At 42.9% G+C, this 21114-nt stretch overlaps 2 protein-coding genes across 10 annotated transcripts in view; one reads left to right on the forward strand and one right to left on the reverse strand.

The window, feature by feature from the left end:
* Window positions 1–12305, reverse strand: part of LOC112109870 (putative RNA polymerase II subunit B1 CTD phosphatase RPAP2) — a 73666-nt gene extending 61361 nt beyond the window's left edge. For all 4 annotated transcript variants that reach the window (XM_026655389.1, XM_024204576.2, XM_024204574.2 and 1 more), the window contains exons 1-5: window positions 12148–12305; window positions 9877–9922; window positions 7387–7501; window positions 5716–5814; window positions 4051–4116 (exon numbers count right to left, since the gene is read on the reverse strand). In XM_026655389.1, coding sequence (XP_026511174.1) covers window positions 4051–4116; window positions 5716–5814; window positions 7387–7501; window positions 9877–9922; window positions 12148–12214 — 393 coding nt within the window. In that variant the 5' untranslated portion in view covers window positions 12215–12305. The remainder of the gene's footprint in view (window positions 1–4050; window positions 4117–5715; window positions 5815–7386; window positions 7502–9876; window positions 9923–12147) is intronic.
* Window positions 12252–21114, forward strand: part of LOC112109871 (glomulin) — a 42201-nt gene continuing 33338 nt past the window's right edge. For 2 of the 6 annotated variants that reach the window (XM_029912340.1, XM_024204583.3), the window contains exons 1-3: window positions 15259–15515; window positions 16323–16448; window positions 20053–20172. In XM_029912340.1, the coding sequence (XP_029768200.1) occupies window positions 15474–15515; window positions 16323–16448; window positions 20053–20172 (288 nt within the window). In that variant the 5' untranslated portion in view covers window positions 15259–15473. Of the gene's footprint in view, window positions 12321–14614; window positions 15128–15258; window positions 15516–16322; window positions 16449–20052; window positions 20173–21114 lie in introns of those variants that run through there. The other 4 variants (XM_024204579.3, XM_024204581.3, XM_024204580.3 and 1 more) reach the window with 4 other exon arrangements.

The raw sequence follows: 21114 nt of genomic DNA on the forward strand, positions 1-21114 counted from the left end.
TCAGTTCATCTGCAAATTTGACACCATCAGCTCAGGATTAAACAAAGACTGTGAATGGCTAGCCAACTACAAAAGCAGTTTCTCCTCCCTTGGTGTTCACACCTCAACTGCTAGAAGAGGGCCTCATCCTCCCTGATTGAACTAACCTCGTTATCTCTAGCCAGGGCCGGCTCCAGGCACCAGCCCACCAAGCTGGTGCTTAGGGCGGCACCTGGAGGGGGGCGGCGCGGCGCTCCGGCCCGAGAGCGGGGCCGCGACTGGGCTCGCTGCCCTCCCCGGCGGGGCTCGCCGCCCTCCCCCCGGCGCAGCCTCTGGCCACCGGGGACAGCGGAGCCCCGGCGGGGCTCGCCGCCGGGGACAGCAGAGCCCCGGCGGGGCTTGCCGCCCTCCCCCCGGCGCAGCCTCTGGCCGCCGGGGAAAGCGGAGCCCCGGCGGGGCTCGCCGCCCTCCCCTGCCGCGTGGGGGAGGGGGGCAGGGCGGCGGGAGGCTTTTTTGCCTGGGGCGGCAAAAAAGCCAGAGCCGGCCCTGTCTCTAGCCTTACTCACTCTTGCTTGCATATTTATACCTGCCCCTGGAAATTTCCACTACATGCATCCGAAGATGTGGGTATTCACCCACGAAAGCTCATGCTCCTATATGTCTGTTAGTCTATAAGGTGCCACAGGACTCTTTGCTGCATCCTTTGCTCCGTATCTCAAAACATGAAGTTCAAAGAATGCCGAATATAAGATTATACCTGCAATTCCTGCCACTTTATTTTACTCTGCACCACAACACTTCCCCATCCCCATAAAGGTATAAGATTGAGGAATTAAATAAAATACTAAAGATTTTAAAAGGTAGATGGAAGAACAGTTTAAGCAGTGAATGGACCTTGTTCTGCAAGGTGGTTAGTGCTTCCTGTTGTAGTAGGAAGAGGGCCTGAAATATAAGCCCTCGTATCAAAGGCCTGAGCTAAAGTAATGGTTAAAACTTGCTAATATAAAGCAAAGTTAAGCTGTGAGCAAGAGGCAGCCCCTGCTCACAGAATCTGGCAAGAACATGGCTGATATTGCAAAAACACACATTCCTAAGTAGTGCTAGGCATAAAAATATATAAGCAAACATTCCAGAAAGATGGTACCAAATAGGGTTGCCAACTTTCTACTCACACAAAACCGAACACCCTTGCCCCACCCCTCCTCTGAGGTCCTGTCCCCTGCTTATTCCATTCTCCCCCCCCCATCGCTCGCTCTCCCCACCCTCACTCACTCATTTTCACTGGACTGGCTCAGGAGGTTGGGTTGCAGGAGGGGGTGAGGGCTCTGGCTGAGGGTGCGGGCTCTAGGGTGGGGTTGGGGATGAGGGCTTTAGGGTGTAGGAGGGTGCTCCAGGCTGGGACTGAGGTTCAGAGGGGGGGGGATCAGGGCTGGGGAAGGTGCGGGAGGGGTCAGGGGTGCAGGCTCCGGGTGGTGCTTATCTCAAGCAGCTCCCGGAAACAGCGGCATGTCCTCCCTCCGGCTCCTACGCGGAGGCATGGCTAGGTGGCTCTGCGTGCTGCCCCGTCCGCAGGCACTGCCCCCACAGCTCCCATTGGCTGCAGTTCCCGGCAGGTACAGCGTGTGGAGCCCCCTGGCTGCCCCTAAACGTAGGAGCCAGAGGGGGGACATGCCGCTGCTTCCAGAAGCTAAGCGGAGCCACGGCAGGCAGGGAACCTGCCTTAGCCCCACTGTGCCATCGACTGGACTTTTAACGGCCCGGTGAGCGGTGCTGACCGAAGCCACCAAGGTCCCTTTTCGACCAGGCGTTCCAGTCGAAAACTGTACACCTGGCAACCCTAGTACCAGAACACCTCGATACCAAACACATTCCCCAAAGATAACAGGAACACACTGGCCCATCCTAAAGATAAGGTCAGGATGACAGCATGATGGATAGAGATGTTTTGATCTAAGCAACATGTATACGGTAATGGGTGGCACCCAAATCCGTCAGGGGTAATACATAACTTATTTGTATCTGTGTATAAAAATTTATCTCAGAGGAAGTGTCTTTGGCTGGCCTAGGGGATAATGGAAAGTCCCGCCATTAACTCAGCTAGTCCATTGCAACAGGCATACATGTGTTAGTGTACCTGTAACCATTGATCCAGGACATTAGGACCGTGCTTCATTAACAATAAACCTGACCAAGTGCCTTCGCTACGACCTGAGTCTGTGGATCTATTGGGCAGTTTAAATTGGAGCCTTCTATACGGGCTATCTGGCCAGGGTCAGTACAGCACGCAGAAAGAACACACACACGCAGCCAAACATCTGACCACACCTGTAAGATGCAGCTCACCAGATTCATAAATGATCTGGAAAAAAGGGTGAACAGTGAGGTGGCTAAATTTCAGATGATACAAAATTACTCAAGATAGTTAAGTCCAAAGCAGACTGCAAAGAGTTACAAAGGGAATCTCACTAAACTGGGTGACTGGACATCAAAATGGCCGATGAACTATAAGTTGGTAAGTGCAAAATAATGCACATTGGAAAGCATAATCCCAACTATACATACAAAATTACAGGGTTTAAATAAGCTGTTACTACTCAGGAAAGAGCTTGGAATCATCGTGGATAGTTCTCTGAAATCATCCACTCAATGTGAAGCAGCAGTCAAAAAAGCTAACAGAGTGTTAGGAACAATTAGGAAAGGAATAGACAATAAAACAGAAAATATCATAATGCTACTATATATATATATCCAGCGTATGCCCACACCTTGAATACTGCATGCAGTTCTGGTCACCCCATCTCAAAAAAAGATATATTAGAATTGGAAAAGGTACAGAGAAGAGCAACAAAAATGATTAGAGATATGCAAGGAGCGCTTAAAAGACTGGGACTGTCCATCTGAGAAAAAGAAACAACTAAGGGGGGGATATGACAAAGGTCTATAAAATTATGAATAGTGTGGAGAAAGTGAATAAGGAAGTGTTATTTACCCCTTCATATAACACAAGAACCAGGAGTCACCCAATGAAATTAATGGGCAGCAGGTTTAAAACAAAACAAAAAAAGGAAGAATTTCTTCACCCAATGCAGTCAACCTGAGGAACTCATTGCCATGGGATACAGCGAAGGCCAAAATTATAACTAGCTTCAAAAAAGCATTAGGTAAGTTCATGGAGAATAAAACTGTCAATGGTTATTAGCCAAGATGATCAGGGACACAACCCCATGCTCCAGGTGTCCTTAAACCTCCAACTGCCAGAAGCTGGGAGTGGATGACAGGGGATGGATCATTTGAAATTGCCCTGTTCTATTCATTCCCTCTGATGCATCTGGCACTGGCCACTGTCAGAAGACAGGATACAGGGCTAGACGGATCACTGCTCTGACCCAGTATGGACATTATGTATGGAGAGAAGAGAGAGAAAACTCTCGGCTCATATGATAGGCTGGCAGTGCTATTCTGCATAGATCCCGCTGGGAAATGCCAAGGGATGCCTTTGATTCACTATTGCAAACAGATTATGAACTCTGTACCTAATATAAGGGAGCAGTTGCCTAGAAATAGGGTCTAAATTGCAGAGTAATCAAAAAAGAACACTAGGAGTAGTCAAGCTGTTGGTGGGCTTAGGATGGAATTTGTGCTACGCTGTTGTTAGTTTCTTTGTCAATAAAAATCCAACTGTATGATGGGGATGAACTTTGACCCTATGAAAACTATGTAATCTTTGATTTGGAGGAGGCTGAGAAAGCCACCTGCTCACAAATGTATCTGCAATATATCAGTATTGTCAGATTTGAATTTACATGCAAATAAGATCTTTCTGTTGGATTGCAACTGTCTGCACTGTGTTCCTTTTAAATATAAGCATAATATAGCATTTTCCTTTCAAAGGTAGGTAGCATCTAGAGACAGAGTGGTTATCTATTTTATACTCTACAGGTTTGTAAAACCCATTTTGCTAATAACAAAATGTACATTGGTGATTGAACAAGGTTTGGTAAGAAAGCCGTTGCAAAAATAAATGTAGGAGACAAAATTAGATACATGTTAGAGGAAGACTTGAAACCTTACCTTTCTTTCTGTAATATCATAAACTTTGTTTGTTTTTGTTGAAACTCTGTACTTCTGTTTTGGCACCTAAAAAGGAACACACTTACCAATGAGACCAGGATAATAACTTCAGATCAATCTTTTGTTTTAAACCAACTGTTTAAACTGTTGTATGGAGAGCTGCAGGAGGCCTCTGTGCTAGCTGTGAGTCCCCCACTCTAACTCCACATTGGTGAGGCTCCTATGAAGCTGTCCTACAAGTCATGGCCTCTGACTACCACAGAGATGGCTCCACGGAGCAGATAAAATAGTAGCCCAGGTAAATCTCTGTGGAGCCAGAGGAAGGACCATGTGAGAGATTTCCTCCCTTCTAACACATAAACCCGACCCAGTAGAGAGCTCTTTGCCGAGTGTTAGGAAGGGAGACAATAGTGCTAAAGGTGTTTGACACTACCCATCATGTGCAACCACACACAGAGCATCCTCCACTCTGTATGAAGGTATTGGATGACACAATCTGGTCATCTGTCATCAGTATTTAATTGAAGTATTTCAAACATGTAACAGAAATTGCATCCCCCAAAACCCCCACAAAATAGACTTTCTTATACGTTATAAAGCATGAGTTGGAGCTAATGATTAGATGCAGTGTCCAAATCTATGAAATTAGCAATATCTTTAACATTTGATCTAGAAAATCTTATGCTAAATAGCACTTTTATCCCATGGAAATAAGAGTCTTAGAAACATGTAAGACATAGATCTTTCACTTTAGTTTAAGGAGAACACAGATTATTTTTTCTTTTCCTGACTATATTTGCCATACTGGAATTACTAAATTGATACTATTGTCATAAGACTTCAATTGTACAACAGAGGCTAGTCCTATTTTGTATTATGATATGACATTAATAGAGAGATTAAACTCCAGAAACAAGTAGATCTAGATGTCAGAGTATGAATACCAGTACCATGGAAATTTACTTACTTAAAGTGTCAAATTTAGGGATTGAGAGCATTAATGTTACTTTTTAAATCTAGGAAGTGTTATTTCCTACTTGTAATAGAAAAGCATTAAACAGATTTAACTAGTTACCTACTATACTGCAGCTAGCATTACAACACAGTTTATGTAACTGTACTTCACACTCTGAAGTCTCATTTATGCTTCCTGAGGGCCTATGCAGATAGATCTATACCTCTGCGATCACTCCGAGTCCCCCAAAATAACACCACAGTAGTGAGGCTCCTATGAAGCCATCCCATCCAGACAAGTGACAAAGAGTTCTAAAATGTATCCATGGGGAAATATTGTCTTTAAACATTATAAGCCTCTTTTCCCATGGAGATATGTGCTTTCACTGAAAAGAAAACTCTAGGATGGGAAATAAACTTTTCCTGTTGCACAGCTGGAGTCATGAATCCATACTGTTTAATCCATATTATTCTTTGTCAGTTTACAAAGATGACAAAGGATTCAGTCATGCAGTAGTGATAGCCAAATAAGCAAATTCAATCTTTCCCCTTAATTAAGAGAGATTTTAGGGGGGAGCAACAGGACCTTCACCTGGGAGTAACACAGAATGTTTCCTGCTCAGATGATTAGAATGACAAAGAGAGAATGGATAAAATAAAGAAAGGCTCAAGAGCTCTTAACATCAAAATATTAATTAAAAAGGAACTTACATTTTCTAGCCCATTTCGACATAAGGGATAGCCACAGAGTTTGATGATAAAACGCTCCTCCACAGCATCCTTATAGTGAGATGGGGTAATAAAACTTCCCTAAAATCATTAGAAAATAGTTCAACAGACTTACTTTAAAAGCATTCACTCTCAAAACTCAGAAGTACATGAATGCTTAAGTTTGTTCATAAAAAAAATTAGTAAAACCACTACTATTTAAAAAGCAGAAGTTAAAAGATTAAGAATGGTAATGGGGTAAGCACACATAGTAAGAGATGAGAGCAAGTGTATAGACAGTACTATTATCAACATCTTATATTTTTACTTAGATAACTTTGTGATAAAGTTATTTCCGCAGTTTCCCTCTCTGTCAGTAAATGGCTAATATTTCCACTGTGTATATAGCTTAATTGACACTTTTTACATGGTACACATTATAAATCTAGTGACACTTTTCATGCTTTTACATTTATATTATTGTTTAAGTGATGAATACTGAGTAAAATAACTGTGCTTATGGCCTTGGGCACAATTTGAAGAAAAGGTACACCCAAAATATGGATGTTTTTGGTAAGTCTGTCCAGCTAAATATTTTTCAAGAGTACCCAAGCCATGGTACATACCTTGCCAAAAATGTTCAGCACCAAGTAGAAGAGAACTTGTTTTACAGAAGCTGAACTCAGATTCAACTGCAAAAATGTTTGCCCAGATCATATACATATAACATATACATGAGATAAAATATAATAGAGCATTTGTCGGGTATCTTCACAAGAGTGTTTCAGTTTAACACTTTCATGCTAATGCCTGCAACATAATATATTCCCCATGGACCAGATTCTACATCCCTTACATCATGCTGAATAATACTATCTGTGACCTGGATCATATCAGATCATATATTTTATCATATCATATATATATATGGATTCAGAGCAGGCCCTCTGCACATGGCTCTCTCTCCTACTGTGTGCAGAGGAAGCTCAGCCACATATTAAGTTCTGCAGGGCCAACTGGGAGTAGCCAGAAAAGATATACAACCTGGAGCTGTATTATCTTTTCTGCAGAGCCTCACCTGGGGAAACCACAACACGGGTAGTCCTTGAATTGCTCTAGTGAAGCTGTGGTGCCAGGGAAGTCATATGGGGCAAAGGGTGGTATCATGGGGCCTTTCTCTAAAGCCCCTTCCCACAGAGGAGATGATCTGATCCTAACTTTTTACACCACACTCATCAATCTGGAATCCATGAGCCACTAAAGGCAGTGGAACTACTCACCTAAGTAAGCAATACTCATCATGAGTAAGGCTGGCAAAACCAGGCCTTTAAAAATAAGACATATTTTCACAGTGGAAATATTAAAAGCAAGAACAGAGGAGGGTACATTAGCACTGAAAGAGAAACTGGATGATTGAATGGTTATTACCCTAACAAATTTGCTACAAGAATTAAAAAGAACTTTAAGAACATAAGAACGGCAATACTGGGTCAGACCAAAGGTCCATCTAGCTCAGCATCCTGTCTTTCGACAGTGGCCAATACCAGGTGCTTCAGAAGGAACGAACAGAACACGTAACCATCAAGTGATCCACCCTGTCGCCCATTCCCAGTTTCTGGCAAAGAGAGACTAGAGACTCAAATTAGTATAAGAACTTGCAAAAGAAACACGTACACAATTCACGAGGAACTCTTCTGTAATATCTTCCTCCAATAGCTGTTCAACAACACGCAGAGCTTTTTTCTCATATTCAAACTTCTTTCTAATAGCAGCCTCAAGTGCTGCCCTCCTACAATAGAGTAAATATTGAATTACATAGACGGCACTTTACCATACACAATTCTCTCAAACATATCTTTTGTCTCTCTCCTATACAAAGTGTAGCATTTTAATGCTCTGGTATGCATTTTGCTACTATGACCTCACACAGCAATGTATTCCACTTAGACTAGAATTTTGTGGCAACCAGGAACCATTAAGTGAGTTTTCCAAACTTGGTTTGGCATTCCGCCCCCCAAGTTCTTGGAGAAGTATCCAGGCCTTCTCCCACAGGCAGTCTGAACAATCTTTATTGGAGAAAACAGTTCATTTGGGAAGTAAATACATCATTGCAACAGGATTAATATGTAACTCTGAACCAGTGCCCAAGTAAAAGGCAAAAGATTTAGTAAATGAAGCACAACATCCAGAAGTCAGGACTGTAAGAAAAGCAGCATGTAAATGTTTTCCCACACGTACTCTGGTTAGTGGGTGACATTTTTCTTTTAATAGCAAAAACCTTCATGCCCTTAGGTGGAACAGCTGGCTGGACAAGAAGATTGGGACTGGGATGAAGAGCCTAGGAAGGTAATGAAAAGAACTCAGACAGAGACAGGTTGGAAGGAACAGGGGCAGAAGGATACATGCCCACCACAGCATACCCCCCTCTAGAGACTGGAATGGAACCCAAGATTCCCAAGTCTCACCATTCCTCTGCTGTCAGCAAATATCTGTGAAGCTCAATGGCACAGCATGCATCTCATCCCCCTCTAGTGTCTGAACCATGTTGAGGATGACAACATACTGCTCCTACCAATTATTCCATTAGCTCAAGAGGCAGAAGTCTGTGCTATACATCTAAAGATTACAACCAGCCATGGCAGAGTTCTGTTTTGTTTTTAATAGTTTCAATGGATAATATGAATGTGTATTTTTAAGCATCTTTTTCTCGATTTTTACAGATTTAAATTTTCACAGTTGCACAAAATGATGAGTTTTAACATTTTTTTCTATTTTTATCTATTTCAATGTTCACAAGTGTGGGAAATTATGGAGATCAGACAAGAGGGGGAGTAAGACAATAATTATTTAATGACAGCAGATACTGAGATTCAAAAAGTTAAAAACTTTATAACCATTAAAACACAGACAGTATATTTTGACATGTGATGTTGACAAAGTGAATATCCTTAAAGCAAACTCAAATAAGCTCTCAAGCACCATTTTTCTTACTTTGCCTATCCGTAAATTTCAGTCATAATCAATTGAAATAATGTTTTTGCTGGTTTGCATGTGTATGGTGAAATCAATGTTTACCAACAAAAATTCAAGTCGAGTTATAACCTTGCTGCTGGAAGTTCCACATGATGGAACTTGTTTTTTTCAGTTTGCTTTCTTTAAAAAACCTAGGAAACACATAAAAAACTAAATTAAAAGAATGTTAAGATTGAAAAGTCAAGCTCTCAAAAGTTAAGAAATGCGAGAACTGAGGTTACCTGTACAAAACCTAATCATGTGTTCCTCACTTTCTGGGTGACTAACTTGAGACCCGGGGGTCTGATCTGCATAAGCACTGAGCAGTCACAGCTACAACTGAAGTCAATGTAAGCTGTGCTTTGAACATATATGGTACTATATAATGCTAAGTACTCTAAAAATGCCCTGGGAATCTCAAAATGGGCAACTCAAAATTCATGGATACTTTCGTCCTTAATACCTCTGTGCCTCATTTTCCCATCTGCAAAATGGAGATGATAATACCTCCTCTGAGCTGAAGGGTGTTGTGAAAATAAATTGTTCGTGAAACATTCAGAGACTTCAGTGATGAGCACCACATAAAAGCCCATGAGGAAGTAAGAATTCTGTAATCAGAGCAAGATTTGAATAGCGTGCAGTAAATAATGCCTGAGACCACACACCAAACAATGAGGAGAAAACAAATTATTTAATGGGGTTTCTCATTACGTGAGCACTGTCCAGTCTGTGCACTGAATAGGCAGGGGTCCTGTGGAAAAAAATAGCAAGTATTTGTGCAATTAAAGACTGTAATCATACACACAAAGAGGTCAAATTAAGATTGCAGACAGCTCTAATACTGGCATTTCCTAACTTCTGAATGCTTGACTATGCAACATTTGGCACTCTTAAGTTTGTGAATGTAATTAATTGTTACCTTAGGATAAGGTAGGCATATGATAACTCAAGACAAATCTGCGGGGTTGCTTAAAGCATCTTACAGTGCTGAATAGCAGACAAACTTACCTATTATTCTAATAATATTTAGCATCTCCTATATATAGTTATTGAAGTTTCTGAAAAAGCACAAAGACATTCTATAAAGAAGAGAGAACTCTAAAGTAAAGTAAACAATTGCTATTACTGTATAACATTAGTTAGATATCATACCTTTGTGCTACATCTTCATTTTTCAAAATACTTGATTGTTTATTTCCTAGTAATAAAATAATATATAAATCAATGTACCTTTTAACTTTCAAAATAACAAAACATCCATTTGTGGCTCATATGTTTCCATACATAAATGGCCTCAAGGAAGACATATTTGCACACAAGCCAAACCATAAGCAACTGTTTGGAAACCTGTGCTTCTGGGGGCGTCTAAATGGATAGCTGCAGCAGTTTTTAACTAAATACTCAGCAGCAAGACCAAATAATAAGTTGGCACAGTATCTACTGGTGAACTACAGGGCAGGGAGGAATAAATCATTTTAGTCCTGTACATTGTCCAAAAAAAACAAGTTAAGGGGACACTATCAACTGGGAATGGTGGTGTCACATTTCTGCCTGAAGATTTTGTGCCAACTGTATTTCCTAGGGATTCTTCCGTAACATTTCCCACCATTGTAATTCCAGTGGTGATAGCAACTGTGGAAATGCTAATGTAGACAAGGCACTGGCTGCCACTGTTTTTTCTGCCCCCTGATGTTGGCTGAATCTGCTCTGAACAGGTGAAATAATATGACCCCCGATTCTGCAACAAGCGCCACATGCACAGACACCTACACCTATGTGGAACACTGCTGACTTTAACAGGAGTTTGACCTACACTAGCTTCTCTTCCCTAACCCATTGCTAGCACAAGTGGCAGAAGGTGTAGGAAATTTCAGATAAATTCTTAGTGTAGATGCAACCTAAGTTTCCTGTAACTAAAAAAAGTTTTAGAACCAAGCCCCCCAAAAGACCCAACCCTCCTCCAATATCTTTCTGCCTCCCCAGCTTGTCTTCTTTGTGCAGCTGACAGCACTTGACACAAAGCAATTTCACTGTTTCCCTTGTAGTCAGTCACTCCCTTTTGAAAAGAAACTTCTATACAGAAAGAGGAGCAGAAAAGAATTATGTAAAAAAGGGGAGATTTTTGTTTTTGTTTTTTTAACACTTAACACTTTTTCAAAACATGCCATTTAAATGGTACTTGATCAGAAAATAGGCTTGTTTTATTTGTTTAGTTTCAAACAACTTAGGTTGACACCATCCTTAATGGTGCTGCACAATGGGGTCCTCACATGGAAGCAAGTAAAAGTAAAAGCTGCAGCCAACAAGCCACATCCCTAAAGGAGCAACACATGTGGCTCTCGTGGATGCTGGTGCATGTGGCTTAATGCCAAGTGCCTTACATCAACATTGTCCAACATCCCCTCTTCCCTGGGATGCAGACTAAGCTAAGTCCCCTTTTGCTAAGCTTCGCCAACAACGAGACATGGAAATTTCCACCATGGCCCACGATTAGTGCCCTACCAAATTCATGGTCCATTATGGTCAATTTTATGGTCATAGAATTTTTTAAAATGGAAATTTCATGATTTCAAATGTTTAAATCTGAAATGTCACAGTGTTATAACTGTACGGGGCCTGACTCAAAAGGGGATTGTTGGGGGTTGCAAGGTTATTGCAGGGCGGTCGTGGTATTGCCACCCTTACTTCTGCGCTGCTGGCGGCAGCACTGCCTTCAGAATTGGGCTGCTGGCCAGGAGCCCAGCTCTGAAGACAGTGCTGCCACCAGCAGCAGTGCAGAAGCAAGGATGGCATGGTATGGCACTGCCAGTCTTACTTCAGCGCTGCTGCCTGCAGAGCTGGGCCCTGGGTCAGCAGCTGCCGCTCTCTGGCTGCCCAGCTCTGAAGGCAGTGCAGAGGTAAGGGTGGCAAATACCGCAACCCCCAGTTTGAGAAAGGCTGGTCTCCCCTGTGAAATCTGTATAGTATAGGGTAAAAGCACACACAAGACCAGATTTCACAGTCCATGACACGTGTTTCACAGATGTGAATTTGGTAGTGCCCTACCCATGATATAGTTACAGGATAATACCGTGGCCAGGGCACACCACACCACCAGGCCAGGGGTGGGGATAGCCATACCTCAGGGCTGGGGCCAGGGCCAGCCACAGAGTCCCCCCAGTGCTGGTGCTAGTACTCTGGGAGCCCTAAACTGGAATATTTTTGCCCCCCTCAACACTAATAATGCCCCCCTAATAATGGGGGGCCCTTGAGCTGCTTGAGGCCCTAAGCAATTGCTTAATCTGTTTATGCCAACCACTAACACCCCCCCTCCCCCCCGCGAGGACGGATTGGGTCAGTCCCCTGCGCTGAGCCGGGGAGGGGGTGGGGAGGACGAGGCCACGAGGCCGGGAAGCGGGGGGGGCTGTGTGGTACTAATCCTACCTGCGCGTCTCCGGCTGGATCTCGCCTTCACACCGACCCGCAGCTGCTCCGCCGCCGCCATCATCATCGCCCTCCCCGCCTGACCTCTCACCCGCCGCGGCGCCGGGGGAGGCGGAGCCTGAGACTGGGCACACGGGGCTCGATCCGGGGCGGCCCCTGCGGACGCACGTTAGGTAGGAGGCAGGCGCCGCGCAGTCCTTGCCGCGCCGCCGGGGGTGGGGTGGGGAGAAGGACGCGTCACGCTGCCGGGGGGAGCGGCTGCTGCCGCGGGGTTTAGCCCCCTGGCGGAGGGGCCCTTATTCCTCTCCCGGCACGTTCTCTTCATGGCGGGTACCGGGGCCGAGCCGAGCCTCACTGGGGCAGCTCCCCAGACATGTCCCCTAGAGCCGGTTCAGAGGGGCGGCTGAGGAGACCCCCCCTAACGACCCGCCCGCCTCCGTTGTTGGAGGACTGGAGCTCGCAGGCCCGTTTACAGCCTCCGCTGTGAGCGACCCACACGGTCTCCCTCCCTCTTTCTCTTCCTTCAGTGCGATGCCCCCGCAGCAGTGGCCCCTGGCGGGGACGGCGATCTGCTTATTGATTTGCTTTAAGAGACACCAGTTTTATTTAGGCCGAGGGGTATTGAGCAGTGTCTGATGTGACTCAATGCATGGGTTATAATCCCACCTACTGTGCTGAACCTTGTCTAAGAAGATCCCATACAGCCCATCCTCCCCAGACCCAAAGTGTGGCTAGTGGCGATGCGGATGCTTCAGTGTCCCAAAGTGTATGGAGGTTGCCGGGTGCTTTAATCCTTTTTAGGCACTTACAGCTGTGTGGAATAAATTCCCTCACTGAGTCGCATTTTTCATTGGTGTTCGGATCCTTTAAGTAACCCCCAAACTCCAGTGAAATTTCTTGTGTTTGGAGTTATCCATTTGGAGACTGGGGGGAAAAGTTAAATAACTCAAATAGCTTTCAATTTAAAGTTCAGAACAGAGCCTATACTAGAAATACAGGGGATGTGCGGGGGGGTGAAGGCCAAAACCATAACTAGATTTAAAAAAGAATGAAATAAATTCATGGAGGACAGGTCCATCAATGGCTGTTAACCAAGATGGTCAGGGATACAATCCCATGCTCTGGGTGTGTCTAGTCTCTGACTGCTGTGGGAGTGGATGACAGGGAATGAATAATTGCCCTGTTCTGCTCATTTCTTCTTAAGCACCTGGCATTGGTCACTGTTGGAAGACAGGATACTGGGTTAGATGGACCATTGATCTGACCCAGTATGACTGTTCTTATGGAGAGCATGTGTGTCAAGTCTGAAATCAAAATGGGTGAAAAATAAAATGTTATAAATGAGTGAAGGGAGTTTGTCAAGTATAGCTAATATGTAATTTTTCATAATGACTTAGGGACCTGTCCAGCTTTCACTGAAGTCAGGGAAAAGAATAAGATATCACTGACAACTGGATTAATCACTTAGGCCCCAATCCTGCAATGAGCCCTGAGTCAGTACACCACTACAGCAGCACAGAGCTCAGTGCATGATTTGGGCCTTATTGATGTTGTCAAGTTACTTTGGGCCCCAAATAGAGACTATACATTTGTTTTAAAACAAATTAAAATAGTTCTGGGGGAATGTCACCATTGCTCTTGCAGTGTTGTGAACCCAAACACAACAGCACGTGCTAGTGCAATGCAGGGATTGGCCTGGAATGAAAGATTAAGCTTTAATTAACGATTGTGGTGTGATGAGACCTCCAGGAATACGTCCAACCAAAATTGGCAACCCTAACGCTGAAACAGTTTTTATAGGGGGGGTGCTAAGAGCCATTGAACCAAACTAAACTCTATATAAGGGAAACTGCTTCAAGACGGGGGGTGTGGCAGCACTCCCAGTTCCAGCACTTATGGGGCAATGAGAACTGCAAAGTAAAACTGACAAGTCTAGGTTCAGTGTTGGAACACAGTGAAATAAAATGCGATAGACTAATTTACTTTTCACTATATTGATAGCGTACTTACATTTATTCTTGTAGTAATCTAAATCCAAGTTTGGATGCTTTTAGTACAATTCGACTTAATGCTGTTCATTTTATGGACCAAATTAACGTATGGTAGTTATTTAAATATATCATGTGAGATAGGTGAGGCCAAGATTTGAAATGGAATGCATGAGGACAGTATATAAAAATGTGTGTACAATTGTGCACCTGTGTATGTTGCATAAATATCAAGATTACATGTTTCAGATAGGTATTTAGGCACTGAACTCGCAATTTGCATGCAAAATCACTGGATGTGTGTACAGACACAGTGCTTGCATGCCCAAATGTAGGCATAACAAATCCTCAGGCTTTTTTTTTACTATTAAATAAAAATGAGATTTACAAGTGTCCAGTAGGCATTAGGCGGTGATCCTGATTATGTAGAGATTTAAGCATGTGCTTAATTTTATGCATGTGAGTAGTCTTATTGCCTTCAATGGGAACGATTTGAGACCGTCTCCCTCTACAGGTGAAAGGCTAGCATAGTGTCTAGCCCATTGTGTCGGTCAGGCTCTCTTAAAATTCATTAGTAGGTTTAAAGATACCAACACCTAAATGACAAGATATACTTCTGGATTAAATTTAGCAGTGACGGAGCTTTGATTTAATAAAAATGTCTAGACAGTAAAAAGAAACAAACAATATCCTACATTCCAATCATAGAGCAAATAAACTATATATACTATATATGATGATTACTTTCTTCAACAGCAAATCATTTATCCCCAATTGCAACATTGAAGTTTTAGGGTGCCACAACTGCCTCGCAAAATCTTATGCCTCAAAAACTGATTCTATAGCTATGATATTCTGAATCTGTAACCTATACAACCTATTGATTGTGTCACATCACATCTATTTCATTTTTGTTCCACAAAGACAGTAAAGGAATTTTGATCCTTATGCAATGGACTTTCTGTTAATAGTTGGACAATTCCTCTCTCTAGGTACAGTATGCATGCTCTTTCTCGTCTCCTATAAATAAGCAATAGCAGTGGCTGCATGCACAGGAGGTGGTGGAATGAAAGAACACCCTGCATTTCTGAACTTTTTTCTCTTTTCCCTCGTGTTCTTTCATTCAGCCTCCTTAACTTCTCCCAACAATGACTAATCTTTCTCATTTCTCCATCTGTTAGCTGTTTTACCAGTCGGGACTTGCTAAAATGTGATCATTTTTAATCTCCATCTTAAATCCAGTATAATATTGAATATAATGTTATAACAATATGTGACTCAGTACTGTACTCTAACTTATGACAGAGCTTTTCAGTGTCATAGGAACAAAGTCAGGATATGATGGCAACTGAGGAACTTCAAGCCATTATACAAAGATGCGTAAGTAACTTCCTTTTTTAAAAAAGATAGTAAAAGTTATAGAAACTGGCATTGCCTACATCTGCTTGTACTATATTTAAATAAAAAAGCAGGGGAGCTTTCGATAGCGCTCTTCATGACCATGCAGGTTTAGTTTCCATTGCCTGCTCCCTGGTTCTTGTCCTAGGACTGCTACTAGCATCTGCCCCTTGCCTCTTGGACGATAGGCAGGAGCATGTAGAAGAAAATGTACCTCTCCAAAAGACTTAGTGTAATCTCAGGTCAGGGAAAGTGTTATTGAGAGACTGGCATGTGTTCTGTAGTAATTACTAATATCTGTTTTACTCCTTGAGGAATTGTGCGCCACTGCGGTGCAGCAGAAAAATGCCACCCCCACCGAGCTGCCCGCACCCAGATTGTGCCACACAGAATGCTGGTACTCTTGAGGGAATTCTGATCCAAAAAATAAAAAATTTTAAAATTCTGCAAAGTTCTGCATATTTTATTTGTCAAAATAACACAGAAACACAATAATAATATAATCACACCATTTTCAATTATTTTGGTAATTTATTTCAAAATATTAGTAAATAATTGAAAATGGTGTGATTATGTGTTATTTTGCAGAATTTTTAACTCTTTTGATGCAGAATTTTTAACTTTTTTGGTGCAGCGTTCCCTAAGGAGTATTCTAGTGTCTAAATGATGTATCATAGGTATAGTAAAAACTAAACTACAGCTATAATAAATTGTATTTAAACTCAAATTTGGGTTTGTTTGTGATTTACATTATATAAATGTAAAGTTAAAGATAAATTTTCATTGTAGCAAATCCTAGAAGAAGAAGATTTCAAAGGAGAAGATTTTAATCTTTTTCAAGTAGCAGGCCAGAAGTGCTTAGAAGAAGGTTATGCAGCAGAAGTATTAGAAGTAATTCAAAATGAGAAAAATAAGGTAAGTTTAAATCTGCATCTGTGTGTATTTTAGTGGTATACATTAAACACATAGGTAAATAGGTTAAATTTTGCATATTCCAGCTGTTTATACATTGCTTTATTCTTAGTATCTTTGTAAGCCTCCTATACCATATAGTACCCACAAGGATGTACAATTTCAGGGCACTGTACCAGGTATACACTGAAAGACATATACAGTTTGTATAGACTCAGATTCTTCTTTCTGTGAAGCTGTTTTGGCAATGGTTACTGGACCTGAAACAAACATAGCCAACCAGAAGAGGTCACCCCAGAGTAGGCGGATCCTTTCATGTCATACAGGCATGCTAGTGGCTCCTACATGTGACCACTCCAGGCTGTCAGTGTAGGAAGCAGGGGCTTCCTTGTACTACAGTAATTCTTGACTCCTAGATCAGCCCCTTAGAGCTGTTGTTAGCTGAAGCATCTTAGAGCAGCCCTCAGGCTGCATTGCCTTATGTTGGGGAGCCAGGTTGCTGCACAACTGGTCCAGGATAGAAAGAGTGGAAGAAGTGGATTAAAGCCAACTTTGTATATTACGTCCTGAGCAGTGTACTATTTAGCTTTAAACAAGGATATGTGGCACAGTGTCCTTAACAAACCCTTTCATTAATGTTTTCCAGTGAGATAAACAGAAAAGAAAAGAGAGATTTTAAGGCAAAATTTAAAAAGGGAAAATGATAGTGACTCTCTGTTGGGTAAAGAGAATTCCAGATGGATGGACTAAAATTGGCCAAGATTTTAAGAAGAAAGTGAGCAGACAGGAAGTAACAGAATGAAAGTTCAGAGAAGTATATGACCAGTTTGGGAAACCAGGAGAGCATACTTATATGGGATACAGAGATAGATAGGAAGTCAGAAAAGGTGATGAAGGATGGAATAATATTGTCCCACTTCATGGAAAGTAGTCTGGTTGCAGCCTCTGTACCCCACTGAATTTTAGAGTAAAGATTTTAAGACCTGAAAAGAACAGTTTACCTCCTTCCTCAAATAGTGTGTTCTCTCTAATTTTTGCCTGGAATTTTGCTACTACCATCCAATGAAAGAGTGAGAACACTGCCTATCCCTATTTGCAAAGCACATTCACATACACACCTGGAAATGCATAAGTTTATGTTGACAAAAGAGAAAAAACATTCAATGTATATTTTGGAGAATGCTCTTCAGAATATGTATCCATTCTGCCAAATAGGGAAGGAGGAAGGAGATGCCCAGAACATTGTAATGATAAACTTTGTATTCAGGTTAATTACTATGGTATGTTACAACCAGCGGTGATCACAGAATTATAGAAATGCAAGGTTGGAGGGGTCCTCGAGAGGTCATCTAGGTAAGCCTCCAGCATGGAGTTAGGACAAATATATCTTGACCATACCTGACAGGTATTTGCCTAACCTTGCCTTAAGAATCTTCAATTACAAGGATTCCACAACCTCCTCTGGAACTATCTTTATAGTTAGAATATTTTTCCTAGTATCGAATCTAAATCTCCTTTACTGCAGATTAATCTGACTACTTCTTATCCTATCTTCTGTGGATATGGAGAACAATTGCTCTCTGTCCTCTGTATAATAGCCCTTAACTATTGTCAGGTCTCCCCTCAGTCTTTTTTTTCTCAAACCTAAACATGGTCAGTTTTTTTAACTTGTCCTCATAGATTAGGTTTTCTAAATTTTTGATCATTTATTTCTCTCTCCTCTGGACTCTCTCCACTTTGTCCACATTTTTCTTAAAGTGTGGTGCCCAGAACTGGACACAGTACACCAGCTAAGGCCTCACCAGTGCCAAGCATAGCAGGACAGTTACCTCCTGTGTCTTACATTCGACCCTCCTGTTAATACATCCCAGAATGTTGTTAGCCTTTTTTGCAACTGCATCATATTGTTGATTCATATTCAATTTGTGATCCACTATAACGCCCAGATTCTTTGCAGCAATACTACCACCCAGCCAGTTATTCCCCATTTGTAGTTGTACATCTGATTTTTTCATTCCTAAGTATAATACTATGCACTTATCTTTACTGAATTTCATCTTGTTGATTTTAGACCAATTCTCCAATTTGTCAAGGTCATTTTGAATTCTAATCCTGTCCTCCAAAGTGCTTGCAACCCCCTCCATCTTGGTGTTGTCTGCAAATTGTGTAAGCATGCTTTCCACTCCATTATCCAAATAATAATTCCAGGACAGACGCCTGCAGGATCCCTCTAGCTACGTCCTTCCAGTTTGACAATGAACCATTGCACAGTGAACGTTTTTGAGTATGGTTTTTCAAACAGTTATGCACCCATCTTATAATAATTTCATCTAGATCACATTTTCCTAGTTTGCTTAAGAGTAAGGCTAAGATTTAGTCGTGGGTATTTTTTAGTAAAAGTTATGGACAGGTCACGGGCAATACAGAAAAATTCCTGGCCCCGTGACCTGTCCATGACTTCTACTGTGGACTTCTGACTAAATCTTTGGTGTTCTGGTGTGCTCTGGGGGCACAGCTGCTGCTCTGGACGGGGGCCACAGGGGCATCCGCTGGTGCTGGGGGGGGGGAGGAGGGGAGGCTCGGGGCGCTTGCTGGTGCTGGGGGGGGCCTCCGGGACGCCTGCTGGTGCTGGGGGGGAGAGGGGAAGGGGAAGGGGCTCCGGGACGCCCACCACAGCTGCTAGCAGGGGACGGCTCCGCCACTGCTGGCGGGGGGCAGCCCAGGACTGCAGCCACTTCGGGGGCACAACCCAGGACCGCCACTGTTTGGGGGTGCAGCTGGCCCCAGGGCGGACCAATGCAGTTGGCCCCAGGGTCGCCTGAGCTGCTCATGCAGCCCTGGGGTCAGTCAGACTTGCCATCTGCAGAAGTCATGGAGGTCCTGGAAAGTCACAGAATCCGTGACTCGCAACCTTACTTATGAGATTGTCATGTGGGACTGTGTCATAAGCTGAACTAAAATCAAGATATGTCACATCTACGCCTTTCCCCCATGCATTATTCCAGTAACCCTGTCAGAGAAGGAAATTAGGTTGATTTGGCATGATTTGTTCTTGACTGATCCATGTTAGCTATTACTTTATTGACCTCTAGGTGCTTACAAATTAATTGTTTAATAATTTGTTTTAGGATTTTACCAAGTATCAAAATTAAGCAGACAGCTCTATAATATAATAAAGATAAATACCATGTTTGCCCTTTCCTAGTTGTCTGAGACTTCACCCATCCTTCATGAGTTCTTGAAGATAATTGCTAATTGCTGAGATTGCTTCAGCTATTCCTTAAGTACCCTAGGATCAATTTCATCATGCCCTGCCAACTTGAATACATTTAGCATATCTAAAAATTGTTTAACCTGTTCTTTCCCTATTCTGACTTGCGTTCCTTTCCCCTTATTAATATTAAGCATCTGGTCACAATTAACTTTTTTAGTGAAAACTGAAGTAAACTAGGCATTAAACACCTGAGCCTTCTTGATGTCATCTATCATTCATCTGTTTGTCATCCATAATCTATTGATTCTTTTTGATGTATATATGTATTCATTTAGGATTGTATTTTAAATCCGCTAAATTTTGGCCTGTTTTCTCTGTAAATCTGATTTACAGGTTATTGTCAAGAGTATGGGTTGGAATCTTGTTTGTCCTCTTGTTAGATGTATTTTGAGTTATAAGCAGGAAGATGAGAAGCGAGAACATTGTCTGAAAATACTAGATCAGTTGGTGCAGGTATGTTGTCAAACCATGTAGTCTTAATAAAGGCGAATCTCATATAATTATTGTACAATTACAGAACTTTAAGTCTCTTATTGTTACAATGTTTGTTCTGTAAACCTTAACTTCAATCAGAAAACTTCCTTTAAGTGAATGATGGATTTTCCATGCTGGACTGGATGTTGTTTAATGATATTGAAGTCCTGATATTTGTTGTCTCTTGGTGAACCTTTGACAGCAATATAAATGTGGAAGAGCGAAGGCAGACAAGTGATCTATAAGATTGGGTGAAAACATATCATTTTGAATTTAATTCAAGCAGTAGAGTACGTGCTGAACTTTTTCTTTTACCTCTGCCAGTTAAAGTGGTCTCATATCAAAGTAGAATAAAATGTTATTTGAACATATTAATCTAGGGTTACCATCCGTCCGGGTTTCCCCGGACATGTCCGGCTTTTTCAGTGTTAAATGGCCGTCCGGGGGGGATTTCTAATTAAGTAGAAATGTCCGGGATTTCCCCCTTCCCCTTGTGCGGCGCGTCTGATTGGACGCCTGGCCTGATTGACAGCTGCTCGCAGCCACTAGGGCCTCTAGCAGCCAGAGTCCCTCCCCCTCCCCCGCTCCCTCCTCCCCCACGGAGCAGGGGGGCTGTGTTTAATTCCACGTGGAGCTCTCGCAGTTCTCCCTCTGCCGGGTGAGCGGGGGGGGGGAGCAGGGCAGGCGGCGGGGGGTGTGTGTGTGTAGAGGCTGCGGGGGGGGTGTGTGTGCAGAGGCTGCAGGGCGAGTGGGCAGCAGGGGGCACAGAGGCTGCAAGGCGAGTGGGCAGCAGAGGGCACAGAGGCTGCAGGGCGAGTGGGCAGCAGAGGGCACAGAGGCTGCAGGGGCAGGGGGGGTGCAGAGGCTGCAGGCTGAGTGGGCAGCAGAGGGCACAGAGGCTGCAGGGCGAGTGGGCAGCAG

This window comes from Terrapene carolina, unplaced genomic scaffold, assembly GCF_002925995.2.
Source record: "Terrapene carolina triunguis isolate 2854851 unplaced genomic scaffold, T_m_triunguis-2.0 Scaffold210, whole genome shotgun sequence".
Lineage (NCBI taxonomy): Eukaryota > Metazoa > Chordata > Testudines > Emydidae > Terrapene > Terrapene triunguis.